The sequence below is a fragment of the Leuresthes tenuis genome, unplaced genomic scaffold (genome assembly GCF_036924035.1).
Source record: "Leuresthes tenuis unplaced genomic scaffold, fLeuTen1.0.hap1 SCAF_17, whole genome shotgun sequence".
In the NCBI taxonomy this organism is placed as follows: domain Eukaryota; kingdom Metazoa; phylum Chordata; class Actinopteri; order Atheriniformes; family Atherinopsidae; genus Leuresthes; species Leuresthes tenuis.
In genome coordinates this window covers 17744305-17756572 of record NW_027325371.1, presented here as the reverse complement: position 1 = coordinate 17756572, position 12268 = coordinate 17744305, and the positions used below count along the sequence as shown (strand labels likewise).

At 42.5% G+C, this 12268-nt stretch overlaps 1 protein-coding gene across 1 annotated transcript in view; it reads right to left on the bottom strand.

Annotated features, from left to right (window-relative positions):
- Window positions 1–946: 946 nt before the first annotated feature.
- The window catches only part of myo15aa (myosin XVAa), a 42713-nt gene continuing 31391 nt past the window's right edge, over window positions 947–12268 (bottom strand). Inside the window, exons 46-67 of the mRNA XM_072369584.1 lie at window positions 11651–11726; window positions 11396–11511; window positions 11116–11234; window positions 10746–10887; window positions 9874–9985; window positions 9636–9710; window positions 9173–9375; window positions 8841–8965; window positions 8634–8697; window positions 6014–6086; window positions 5719–5792; window positions 5534–5616; window positions 5306–5436; window positions 5098–5192; window positions 3718–3795; window positions 3322–3418; window positions 3050–3210; window positions 2708–2841; window positions 2214–2347; window positions 1841–1974; window positions 1351–1491; window positions 947–1181 (exon numbers count right to left, since the gene is read on the bottom strand). Of these exons, the coding sequence (XP_072225685.1) occupies window positions 1080–1181; window positions 1351–1491; window positions 1841–1974; window positions 2214–2347; window positions 2708–2841; window positions 3050–3210; window positions 3322–3418; window positions 3718–3795; window positions 5098–5192; window positions 5306–5436; window positions 5534–5616; window positions 5719–5792; window positions 6014–6086; window positions 8634–8697; window positions 8841–8965; window positions 9173–9375; window positions 9636–9710; window positions 9874–9985; window positions 10746–10887; window positions 11116–11234; window positions 11396–11511; window positions 11651–11726 (2469 nt within the window). The 3' untranslated portion in view covers window positions 947–1079. The remainder of the gene's footprint in view (window positions 1182–1350; window positions 1492–1840; window positions 1975–2213; window positions 2348–2707; window positions 2842–3049; window positions 3211–3321; window positions 3419–3717; window positions 3796–5097; window positions 5193–5305; window positions 5437–5533; window positions 5617–5718; window positions 5793–6013; window positions 6087–8633; window positions 8698–8840; window positions 8966–9172; window positions 9376–9635; window positions 9711–9873; window positions 9986–10745; window positions 10888–11115; window positions 11235–11395; window positions 11512–11650; window positions 11727–12268) is intronic.

Here is a 12268-nt window from a genome sequence, read left to right as displayed (position 1 = left end):
CCCCCTCCTCTTCCCGGTTCACACGAACCCCGGTATTGTTAACCAATGAGGGCGACGAAATCTGCGAGAAACCACCTAGAAACGCCCACCCAACAGAGCATTTCAGAGGCACGCTTGTTTTGTACGGCAGTATACGCCGAGTGCACGAGCGTGCAACAGATATCAGTGAACGATGAAAAGCGGTATGTGATTAGCGGAAAATTCAACAGCCACAAAGAAAATGGCCAATGAGACTTAATAAAACTTGACAAATTCACCTGAAACTGTTGAATTATTCCTACATTTTATTTCCTCACATTAATTTCGTGCACAGTTGATACGTGCAGACGCAGTGCACGTGGAAAACTGTGCAGCCGCCTCTGCTAATTCATGCTAATTTTCTATTCTTGTCCTCTTTGGGTCCTTTTTAATATCTGCTGAGAAATTGAAAGATTGAAGTTGTCAATTGCAATTTTTTTAATCTGATGTCATTGAAGGAATGATTAAAATATTAACTCACTGTAAATGTAACTAATTGTTTTTGGATGAATTCCATTTTCTGCACAGATTATCATATTTGGTGCATTTGGAATTACTTCTCATCATTTCACTATTCATTTGTGTGAAATAAGAACATAACTCACGCAACTTTCACAACGGAATAGTACAAACTTTAATGTACAGCATTATTTACAAGCTTTAGTTATGTACAACAACTATTTACATGATGTGCATTGTATTAATAAACATTTACTTAGTGCAAACTCTTGAGTCATGTGGACTACAACTTTATGTGCCAAAATTTGCTTCCTTAAATATGTTTCCTGTAACCTTTGTAGTCACTGCACTGTACCCTGCCTTTATTTTCCCTGTAACTGCCTCACTGAGACAATGAATGATGGATTTAAAAAAAAAAATGGATTGATAATGAAAAGAATTTCCCAAATTAGATGCGTTTAACATCATCATAAATGCATTACTTCTCGTTAGGGTGCCTTTATATATCAAACATTTAACATAAAAAATAGAGGTAGGTACAGTACATTTATAAGGCATTCAGCTGTTGTCTCTGTGTATATCTATCCATCAGCGTGTCTGTGCTATAGCAGGGTGATTTCGCTCGGTGGCAGGGTGAGTCTCTTTTCTCTGAGCGACAACATGTTCTCCATGTGCATGGCAACGACTCGACACAGCTCCAGGCCCTGGAAAACACACAGACAGAGACACAAACATTGAACCACACGGCTCTGAAGATAAAGTGTTCAAGCGAAACACGCAAACTAAGGTGTACTTTACATATTGCAGCCATGGTAGCAAACGGCACTTAATTCACTCTTCATCTTCTTTTTACACACAAACATATTCACACACCTGCTCTAGCTGTAGCTGTGTGATGCGCTGGTTGAGCAGGTCTCCTATCATGATCTCCACATAGGGGTAACTGGAGCCTGAAGTTGGTCTCTGAGTGCGAGTTGACTGGACCTCCTTCAGGGGGAAACGTATCATGGTCTCCTGCTCACAAACACATATACACAGATAAGATAAACATGCTCACAAATGAGAATCCGATCAACACAAACACCAAACAAACAGCACACAAAAAAGCACGATACTACTGAATGGATGTGTACCGAGAGCAAACATTTTAACCAGCAGAGGGGGCCAAACGCCTTGTTGGGGGTAACTGATTAAAAGAATTATCTTTTAAATTGAAACAGATCATTCCAAAGTAAAACAACAGTGTTAGCACAGCTGCGAGCACCCGGCTTCCAGCAACCACATTTTGCCAGTTGGAACCAAAAGCGTGCAGAGCCTGGGGGTTGTGTGCATGTGCGGCTGTGAGAGTAAGCCTGTGACCTACGTGAGTGTCCTTGTTAAGAAAGTGCAACCCATTCAGATTAACAGCCAGGATGCACGGGGCGTGGATGGAGGCAGAGCTAGAACTCTGGATGTAAAAGAAGGAGGAGCCGAACATGGAGAATGCACTGACCAGCCCTAAAAAAAGAAAAGAGGGAAAAAAATGTATGTAAAATCACTTTAAATAAGCTAGCGCTGTCAAGCTTTGTAAACTAATGCTCCATGAAGGCATCACTTGTTGCATCTTACAGTTGCACTCACGTTTTTGTCAGTCAGCTGTCTAAGACATTTCCGTTTGAATAATTTAATACCTCTATATCTGAGGAAGAACATGCGAGCAGCTACATGCACACATTGAAAAAGCGCTGATTCCTTACCAAGGAACTGCGCACGGGCTTGGTGCGGGTTTAATGGCTGAATCTGCTGCATGTGCTGAGTTGCCATATTCAGCCACGTCTGTGAACCCTGTTTGCTGTAGAACTGGGGGGGGACACACTCCTGCACCTCACGCCTGAACACACACACACATAACAACAAGCCATAAGTAACTCAAGGAAGTAGCTATATAACACCCCAAATTAGAAAAGTAGTGCCGGTATGGAAAGGGACTTTTTTCTTCAAAGTAAATAAGAATCACTGCATTTTATACCCAACTTTTCCTAATGTGGGGTTGTTTTATATTATGCATATATAGTGGCCAGTGTGCAAGTGTACCTGTACATGTGAGCATACACAGTAGGTATAATGGGTGAGAATAAGCATGTATAGCTGCATATCCACGTGCAAGCTCCCATTTTGTTTGAGTTTACAGAACGAGAGCAAGGATTCATAGTGCTGTGCTACAGAAAAATGTTATACGGAGTATATTTACAGGGTAGGCAGGTAGACTGTGTCCTTGGCACGGTGCTGTAGGGCTGCCAGCCTGGCAATCTGCTGCAGATGCTGTTCACTGACCTTCCCCTGAGGAACAACACTCAGCAAGGCCTTCAGGTAGTCTGGCAGCACCTGGAAAAGAGGCCACGTGGGGTAACGATTCTGTATAAAGGATTGTTGAAACTTTATCTACCGTCATGTGACAACGAGAACTGTTGTGACACAAGATACAAAGTAAAAATATGAGCCAACATTGCTGCCCCACTAAAGCTTTGGCTGAATCTGCAACTCCGTGAAAGTGGATATCAGCTGTCCTTTATTTCTAACAGCAGTGCTGTACCTGGTTATAGTGCATGGTGACATAGAGCTCATTGTCAAGTTTAAGAGCCAGACTCCAGATGACTCTTCTGAACCAAAGGCTGTAGTTGGCGTCAACTGGCTCTGCCTCCGTAGCAATGTCCAGGATGTACTCCCGCTTGTTCAGGGGACGCACGTTCTGACCTACACGGGCGAGCAGTTCAGTTACCATCTATTTATAATTTCTATGTCTCATGTAGCAATATGCTGTCATAAAATGAGTTTAGAAGTCCACTTTAACAAGACACTTCTTACCTCTGTGTGTGACCAAGAAGACGGCATATTCATCCAGCGCCTCCAACCTTTGCTGTCCCATCTCAAAGCAAAGCTCCTCAATCACATCCAAAGCCACCTGGCATGAAAAAAGGTCTTTCACAATAAGTGATGTGATGCGATCCATCATCAGCCATAAATTTGGCACATATAATTTTTTTTCCCGTAACATACTGTAACAAACTTACTGTCAGTCCTTCTATTTCTATGTATTGTTTGGTCTAAGAGATTTTTTCATCTACTAAGATGCTTTTCTTTAAAATCATTCCAATTTCCTTTCACTCAATCTGATTATTTTGCAATGTGTGTGTGTGTGTGTGTGTGCGCGCGCGTGTGTGCGTGCGTGTGTGTGTGCGCGCGCGTGCGTATCACACTTACAGAGCATGTCTTGATTTTCAAGTGCCTTTCAATCCCACCTGGTAGCAGAAACAGCTGTCTCTTGGAGCTCCGCCCGGCCTGCCCACAGACAACCAATCAGAGGGAAACTTCATATGATTAACAACCAGCATTCAGCACTCAGCTGTCACTGACAGCGGTTATTATTCTGCTACACAAAGTCCCATTTGAGCAAGAAAAGGGACACGAGTAGAGGAATAATTGCGGTTTGCACATTATCATGATAATAAACCACTAAACATGCATATCTAATTTGCCTGTCATGCAAACTAATACAATTATAAAGATAGAGGAGTTTATCTTAAGTATATAAAGAATATAAGGCTGACTTTCAAACAGCACACAATCTTGTAATGTAAAAGTCAGTTAGGCTCCTGTTGGTCTGTATTGTTCCAATCACTGTTTTACACTGAGGGCCAGATTTACTATCGCTTTGTGCTATGGCCAAGCCCTGTTTGGCATGAAAAAGCACCTGTTGTGTTCACTAAGGAGCCTTAAAGGTGTGGGCATTGATTTTTGAACCTGGCTCACTTCATATAGATAGTTATTTACCGCCAAAAATAAGCATGTCTTAAATTTCGCTCCTGACATGGCTGTGGCTATATCTGCCGGTGTTGTAAAAATAAACCAGGGGAGATATTTTAATTGTGTAATTGTGAAAAAGACATAATCAGAACAAACTGAGTGCCAAGTCGCGTTTTTTCGTAATAGACACAGGGAAGTTTAAGACAACTTAAAATCTCTCATTTTGAAGGAGTCGTGCAACTGTGTAAACTGGTTTTGTTTAAATCAAAGTAGCACAAGGTCAGTTACGATATCATTATCCACATTTTCACCTGCGCTAAGTCACATGACGAGGATCCAGCAGGATTATATTCACATGCTGTTTTCTTAATGGAAGCTTTTTTTACAGATAACCTAGAACTGGGCAGCAGGCTGTGGTGATGGCTGGCTTTCAGGTCAGTCCAAATGGTTTTCCTTACAGTCGTTATTTGGCCACGTGTCATTGTGCTCATTTTTTAAATGCACTGGTTGCATCTGTTTTTTTAGGAAATGCTTCTAAAGTGACTCTTTGTCCCCTTATCTATGCGACGGAATCTGCAGATTGACATGAGGTGTCTCTTAATTAATTTATTTACTGAACTCTTTTCTGGCTTTGTTTTGCATTCTTCTGCTTTCTCCGCTGGTTGTATGAAGGTTTGTTTGGAACCTCGTGAAAAGATTGATGAGGTTATTCAATCATACGGCAATTATTAAACAGAGATTTCTGTTTGTTTCGTTGCATATTTTCACACTCCAACAAGGTTCAAGAGAAATATGAGAGAGAGAAAAAAAGACCACATGAATGAGGTAGAAACTAACCAGCATAGCTTTAAGCTCCATGCTGTTGGGATACTGCACACGGCCACCATATTGGAAAGTCCTCCTCAGATTCTGCTCAGACGCCTTGGCAATTCCTATAAATCAAGAGCATCAGCCAGTAAACCCAGATATAGACAAGTTGTGAGAGATTGATGAATGTGATGTCGGTCAACGCCGTCGTTAATGAATGGATGGATGGACTGTCTACCTTGGTAAGGCATCCCAGGGGTGTCACAGGCATCCTGCAGGGACTTCAGCAGAAACGGCTTCATGACGTCAGAGCAGCGATGGAAAGCCGTGAGGATGTACATCAGCCTCCAACCTCTCTGGCAGCTGTCACTGCACAAAACATACACACGACCACAGATTACAGCCTCTCCGTGACCACGACACGATTGGTTAACGTCTAAGTATCAGCCACCGCTGGAAGTCTTACGGTTTGGAGCTGGTGTTGGCAGTGACTTGCTTCATCACTTGGCAGTAGGCTTCATCCTTTATCAGACCATGGTCACCACTTAGCTAAATTTAAGAGCACGTCCATGCAGTCAAGCTTATAAAACGCACAAACACTGTTCATTTAGAGTTTGTTAAATTCTGAAAATTCTGCTCGTGTCTGTGTACCTTCAATATAGTGTTGACCAGTTCCTGCTCGGTCTGGCCTTTCAGTGGGAAGTCTCCCATGAATTTCATTATAGCTGGAATAAAAACAATAAGTTATCACTGCCTTTAGACGTAGGCAGACCAGATGTTTAGGACTTTGAACCATAATTGAAACGTTTCTAGCTAAAAAAAAATGCAAATGAACGACATCTGATTCAGAATGTACAAATACATATTCAGGCACTTAATAGTTCTTTACCTTCCTATTCTGCCTCCTCTCAATGTATATCATTTGTTTTCTCTACTCCGCTCTTACCTAAGAAGATGTCAGCAGCCACTCTGTTCATCCCGCTGTCAGAGAAGTCAATGAGAGACTCCTGGATGGGAGACTAGCGAATCAAACACATCGTGTCAACATGTCAGCTGGATCCCAAACAAAACAAACTAACGAACAGCCTTTTTTCATAGGTATAGCACACAAAAGCATGAATAGTACAGAACGAAAGTCTTGAGTCATCACTCATTTCTTTATGTATTGCCAGGAAAACAGGAAATAAGATAGTCCTTTATTAGTCCCACAGTCGGAAATTCACAGCAGCAGCAAGGATAGTAAGATAGAAAAAATTAGCAATTGTTTGTGAATATTCAGAGATTGTGTTGGTTGGTTATAGAAAGATAAAAAATAGTATACCATATACATTATTGAATGCATGGATTGTTGTCATGTTTTTTAACGTGTAAGCTTTACATGTAGCCTTTGGTCTGCTGAGAACAGTGCAGGTCATACAGTCTAACAGCAGCAGGGAGGAACAACCTGCGATACCGCTCCTTCAGGCATTTTGGATGTTTCAGTCTGCTGCTGAAGGAGTTGCCCAGTGCTGTGATGGTTTCCTGTAGGGGGTGGGACAAGATGTCCATCAGAGATGATGACTTGGCCATCATTCTCCTCTCTCCCACCACCTCAACTGAGTGAAGGGGGCATCGTACAACCAAGCTGGCTTTCCTAATCAGTTTTTCCACCCTATTCCTGTACGCTGCCGAGATGCCACTGGCCCAGCAGCCTACTCCAAAAAAGAGTCATAGAAAGTCTTAAGAAGTGCCCCTGCACCCCAAAGTACCTTAGTAGGTAGAGTCTGCTCCTAAATGGTAAATGGACTTGTACTTGTATAGCGCTTTTCTAGTCTAACTGACCACTCAAAGCGCTTCACTACATGCCGCATTCACCCCACTCACACACACTCATACAGCACGTCTTAAGATACACATAACTACGTGCTTTCTAATCATTCACACACATTCATACCCCCAATGATACACTGGGGGGGGGGGGGGGGGGTTCAGTGCCCAAGGACGCTTCGACATGTATCCTGGGGAAGCCAGAGTCGAACCACCGACCTTCCGATTGGTGGGCGACTGCTCTTCCTCCTGGTGTCCCTCTCCTGTAGAGAGCAGCAGCATGATCAGTCAAGTTTATGGTTCAGGTGAACAACCAGGTAGTTGTAAAATATAACCATCTCAGTATCCATCAATATCCATATCCCTGGGTGTTAGAGGGAAGTGTTGTCTCCTACGGTAATCCGCATATATCTATTTATGTTTATGCATTTGGCAGAAGCTTTTATCCAAAGCGACTTACACTCATATCCCAGGTAAGCACGTAGCGTAAGGGGGTCTTGTCTAAGGACCCCTACTGGAGGTAGTACCTTTCATGCAGGGGGGGAAGTCAGGATTCGAATTCCAATCACCCACATGAAGGGCAGAAATCTTACCACTGCAGTATCCAGTCACTGTCTGGACTGGATAGTGATCTGGAGGCGGTTCCGCAGGCACAAGTCTACAAAGTCCAGTATCAGTCCTTTGTACTCTCTGTCGCCCTCCTCTGTGATGAGACTAACAGTTGCAGACTCGTCTGAAAACTTATTGTCACTGAATGACTTGCATACGATGAAATTAGGAGCGCTGCTCCGTTTGGTGCCACATATATACAAAAGAAAAACAGCAATAAAATAAGAAGTTGAATAAAAGTATTAAACATAATAAAGCCAGTAAAAGTATTTACATAATTGCACTAGCTAAGTGTATTGCACGTACAGGTGGAGGGGGCAGGGTGATTGCACATAGATTTATTTTGCATGAGAAGATTTAAAGTCAATGTGTTTTATGGTGAAACGTATTTAGAGTGCTGATGCCTCTGGGGAAGAAACTGTCTCTGAGCCTATTCGTCCTGGCTTTATGTGACCTGTAGCGCCGACCTGAAGGCAGCAGGTTAGTTAGATAATCCACAATCCAGGATGTGAGATGAAGATCCACATCCAGATCCAACATGTTCCAGCTTGTCCTTCAGCAGAGTCAGCTGTATGGTGTTGAAAGCACTGGAGAAATCAAAGAACATGATCCTCACAGTGTACCCAGCCTTCTCCAGGTGAGAAAGAGCTCTGTCCTAAAGGTAGATGACAGCGTCATCTATTTCGATGCTGGGCTGGTAGGCGAACTGCAGCGGGTCCATTGCTGGTTTCACCACAGGGACACAACACTGGTTCATCCCCTGAGTTAGATGCCTTTTCTTTATAATTGTTTCATAGCTCAGTGTTCAGGGGCTTAATGAATAAAAAAAAAAACAATGCTCTGAAAATGCTGAGGTACAAGAACTGGACTAAAAATGAGTTAAAAAGCAGCCAATGTCCAAAGAAAAACTTTGAAAGACCTTCAGAAAGCCTGGAGAACTATTTCAAGACCACTTTCAAGATTCAAGATTGGAAGAAAGTCTGCGTGCTTGGAAGGAAAATATAAAGAGATGAAGGATGGATCAAGACTTTTGCACAGCACTGTAAGAATAGTTTAATTAGGAAATACAGTATTTTGTGGATATGGAAATATAAAGACAAGAGATTGTTCAAATTCACTATTATGTTTTGAGGCAAACCCAGTTGCATCACCTTTGAGAATTTGATCATATCTGCTGGATCTCTGACTTCCTTCCCCTTTTTGACTTTCTGATCCCTGTTCAGAATACAGACAGTTAAATAAACATGTCTTGGACATCTGTAAAGGCATGTCTATTCATTTAGAGCAAACTGGAGATTTAAATGAAAACATTTTGGCGTTATTTTCAAAGCCCTCGTGTGAGTGAGCATCTTACTGACCCCCTGTTCCTCTGTGCTTCTCTGAAGTACTTCTTGGCAAACTCAGTCATGTGATACTGGCTGCTGTGCAGAGGCAGATCGTCCAGTTCAACGCTCACGCTGTCCCCATACATTTCATTTACAACCTGACACACACAGTAAAGCCACAGCATAAAGAGCAAAGCAAAAGTGTCTCCTACATTAAACCAAAAGCGGAATTATTTTTAAATAAACCAAAACATTCCAAAGTATGATTTTAACAGACATAAGTCACAGTTATTATAAAATAAGCTAAAAAAAAAAGCATTGATGCTTTGTAGTTTGATATGAATAGAAAAGCTCCCAGTCTGCACCTCTGTCGAGAGGTCCAGCTCATGAGCAGCTACTGCGGAGCCCATCGCTACGGCAACAGCAGCTGATGCGGCAACTCGTCCCTGCCTGTCTCGAGGCTCCACGCGGTCAGCGGGCAGGACCAGGAAGTCTGGAGCGGCCACAGGATGGACGTACTCACTGGGAAACACTCCCGACTTTCCGTAGACGGCCCCGAACCGCCAGCCTGTTTGAGCACACACGCATCAAAAGAAATGTACCAGAGATGAGAGATTGGAAATATTGTTTCATACAACCGGTACAAAAATCCCAAATATCAGGTTTCTGTTTTTCAGCTTTGAGAAGAAAATCTACCAAATCTAAAAAAAAAATATAATGAAAAAATCAAACTCGGAAACACAACAGATTAGGGATAGATAATAATTAGCAAAAACGAAAAATCTCATCAGTAGACACACTTCTGAGAATCAGTCCTGCCACACCCACCAAACTCAGGAGTGTCCCTCTTGAGCTCCTCCAGAAGCATGACCTTCTTCCTCACAATGCAGCCATAATGTTTGCCTGCACACACACACACACACACACACAAACACATTGATGGACACTGCATGAAGCACAGATAAGCAGAGACTGTGTAAAAGGTCCACAGAAGCCAAAAAGCACAGATATCACAGTGAAACTCCATAGTGTTTGTGTTTGTTGTGATCATGTTTGTGCGTCTCACCGGTCTCCAGCCCATCCATGTGCTGCAGTCTGATGATGTCCCCTTTGTGGAAGCTGAGGTGAGTCCTGTTCTCAGTGATGTAATTCCTCACCGCCACCATATACTCAGAGTCCTGACAAAGACAAGACGTTGCATCCACTGAGCACTGGCCATACTAATGTATCTAATTGATTACGACAAAATCAATTCTGTCTTAAGGTGAATCCAAATTAAAAAAAAGAAAAGAAAAAAATCTCATTTTAAACTTAAATTTGAGCTTAAACTCTGGAAGAACAATGTATGAAGACACTGGAAACAACATAAAGGAGCATCCCACTCCAAGTTTTCTTGTTAAAAGGAGCTGTCCACAGGCTGTCCTACATTACTGCTTATTTTTTCTATGAAACCATATGAAACCAATAAAGTGGTCGGATGAAAAGCATGTCTTAAAGACACAAAGACCTGCTTTCAATATTCAGCCTTAATTGAAGCTGTTGGCTTTGGACCTGAGCGCTTCAGGAAGAAACTGTTTAGCCATCTAATTACTTGGCTTCCAGTACTACCAGTGAGGAGCTAGTTTAAACCAGGCTCTGTCTTGGATCTGTCATCCATTTCTAACTTCAACATTGGACTACTGTAATTCCTGAATGTTGGACTGTCCCAAATAACCTCCAAAAACGCTTCCAGCTGAGCCACTCTCTTGTGGAACCAGTTAGCGGTATATGTTCAGGAAGCAGACATCCTCTCACAAAGCAGGCATTTATAAAAACCCACATCCACTGACACGAATGAGCATCTCAATTGTGAATACCGAACTGATAACACCAAAGGCCTCATGTGTAAAATTCTTTATCCAATCACACACAAAATATGCTCACAAAAGTGTCCCTGACCTTCTTGAGCTCTGTGAGGAAGTAATCGATCATGTGTTTGACCTGCGGGGCCTTGGCAGAGAACAGGATCAGCTTCTCGTTGGTCAGGTTGAACTCCAGCATGTTCTTAGATGGAATAGACACAAACAGGATGTCCGAGTAGCTGCACAGGAAGTCATAAGACAAACCAGGAAGTCAGCTTCAAATCACAGGTCAAAGCAATCAGGCATTTGAGATGTAATACCCTCCTAAATAAGGCCAATGAGCAGATTTTTTAAAGCAATTCCAATAAAAACTGTAAAAAAAAAACTTTGATTATCTATTGGAACTTCATCTCTTCTTTTTGTAAGATGATTCCAAATCAAAACAATAATAATAGAATCAGGTTCACCTGTAGGGCCTCAGCACTCTGAAGTAGTCTGATGCTGTAGTGCCGCTCTTCACCAACTTCAGCAGCTTGATCCCTTTATGAGACACAGACAACACCTGCACTCCTGTCCCTACACTGCCCTGAAAGACAAACACACACACCCCATAATCTGAAGACTGAAACTCATCCAGGTCAGAGGAGGAAGTTTGGCTTGGATGAAAAATGATAAAGGCTGGGGTAAATGCACCCGGATCCACACTGAGTTTAACTCGGGTTTGCTAAGAACTACACAAAAGCTCACAGAGGCCGGGAAGAGGCGGGAGAAGTAGATCTCCCACGAGTCTTTGGCCATGGCGACCACTTTCTTCATCACATTCTCATCATGTGTCCCCGACGTCTGATCCACCTTGTTCTCGGCTGTCGGTGAAAGAAAAGATGAGTCATCAAAGAGCTCCGATCCTGAGCGCAAACTGAAGCTTTCACACAAATACAAATACACATGTTACACATCTCTTCCACTTAAGAGTTGTGATGTGATTGCTTGTTTCACTCATACCAAACAGGGCTTTCATCTTCTGTCTCTCCTCTTGGGTAATGCGGATGCAAGCCTCAGAGAAGGTGTCATGTACAACCTGCGAACAATACACACATCCAGGGATATGAATGCATCTGCCAGAGGGAAACATTCTGGGATTATCTGCTTTTGCTGTTACTGTCTGCCAACTTTGTATCTACAGCTAAGGTCATGGAGTGGATTGTTTAATATCTAGATGAAAAGGACTGCTTTGGTAACGTTTGACCCAGAAGACGCTGTGTCGCTCAGTGATATGAAAAACATAAATAGAGAACACCAGCAGCCTGCTGGATTTAATCTCGGTTAAAGTCAGCGACAGGGCTGGGTAGGAAAAGAGCCGAAAAGCTGAGTGTGTCAGAGGCAAATGTAGGGAAAAGTTCTCCATTCTGTTGGAGACTGCATAAGCAAATCATTTTAAAAAATGTAGAAAAGAAACTATACAAAAGACTTGGGTATTTCATCATTTGTGTTCCATGGTATTGAAAGATTCAAAGAGTCGGGAGAAATCTCTTCACCAGGGACAATTTCAAAAGCCATAGAGAATAAACATGACTTTCAGGCTCTCAGGCAGCACTGCAATAAAAACAGTTTACAGAGTCA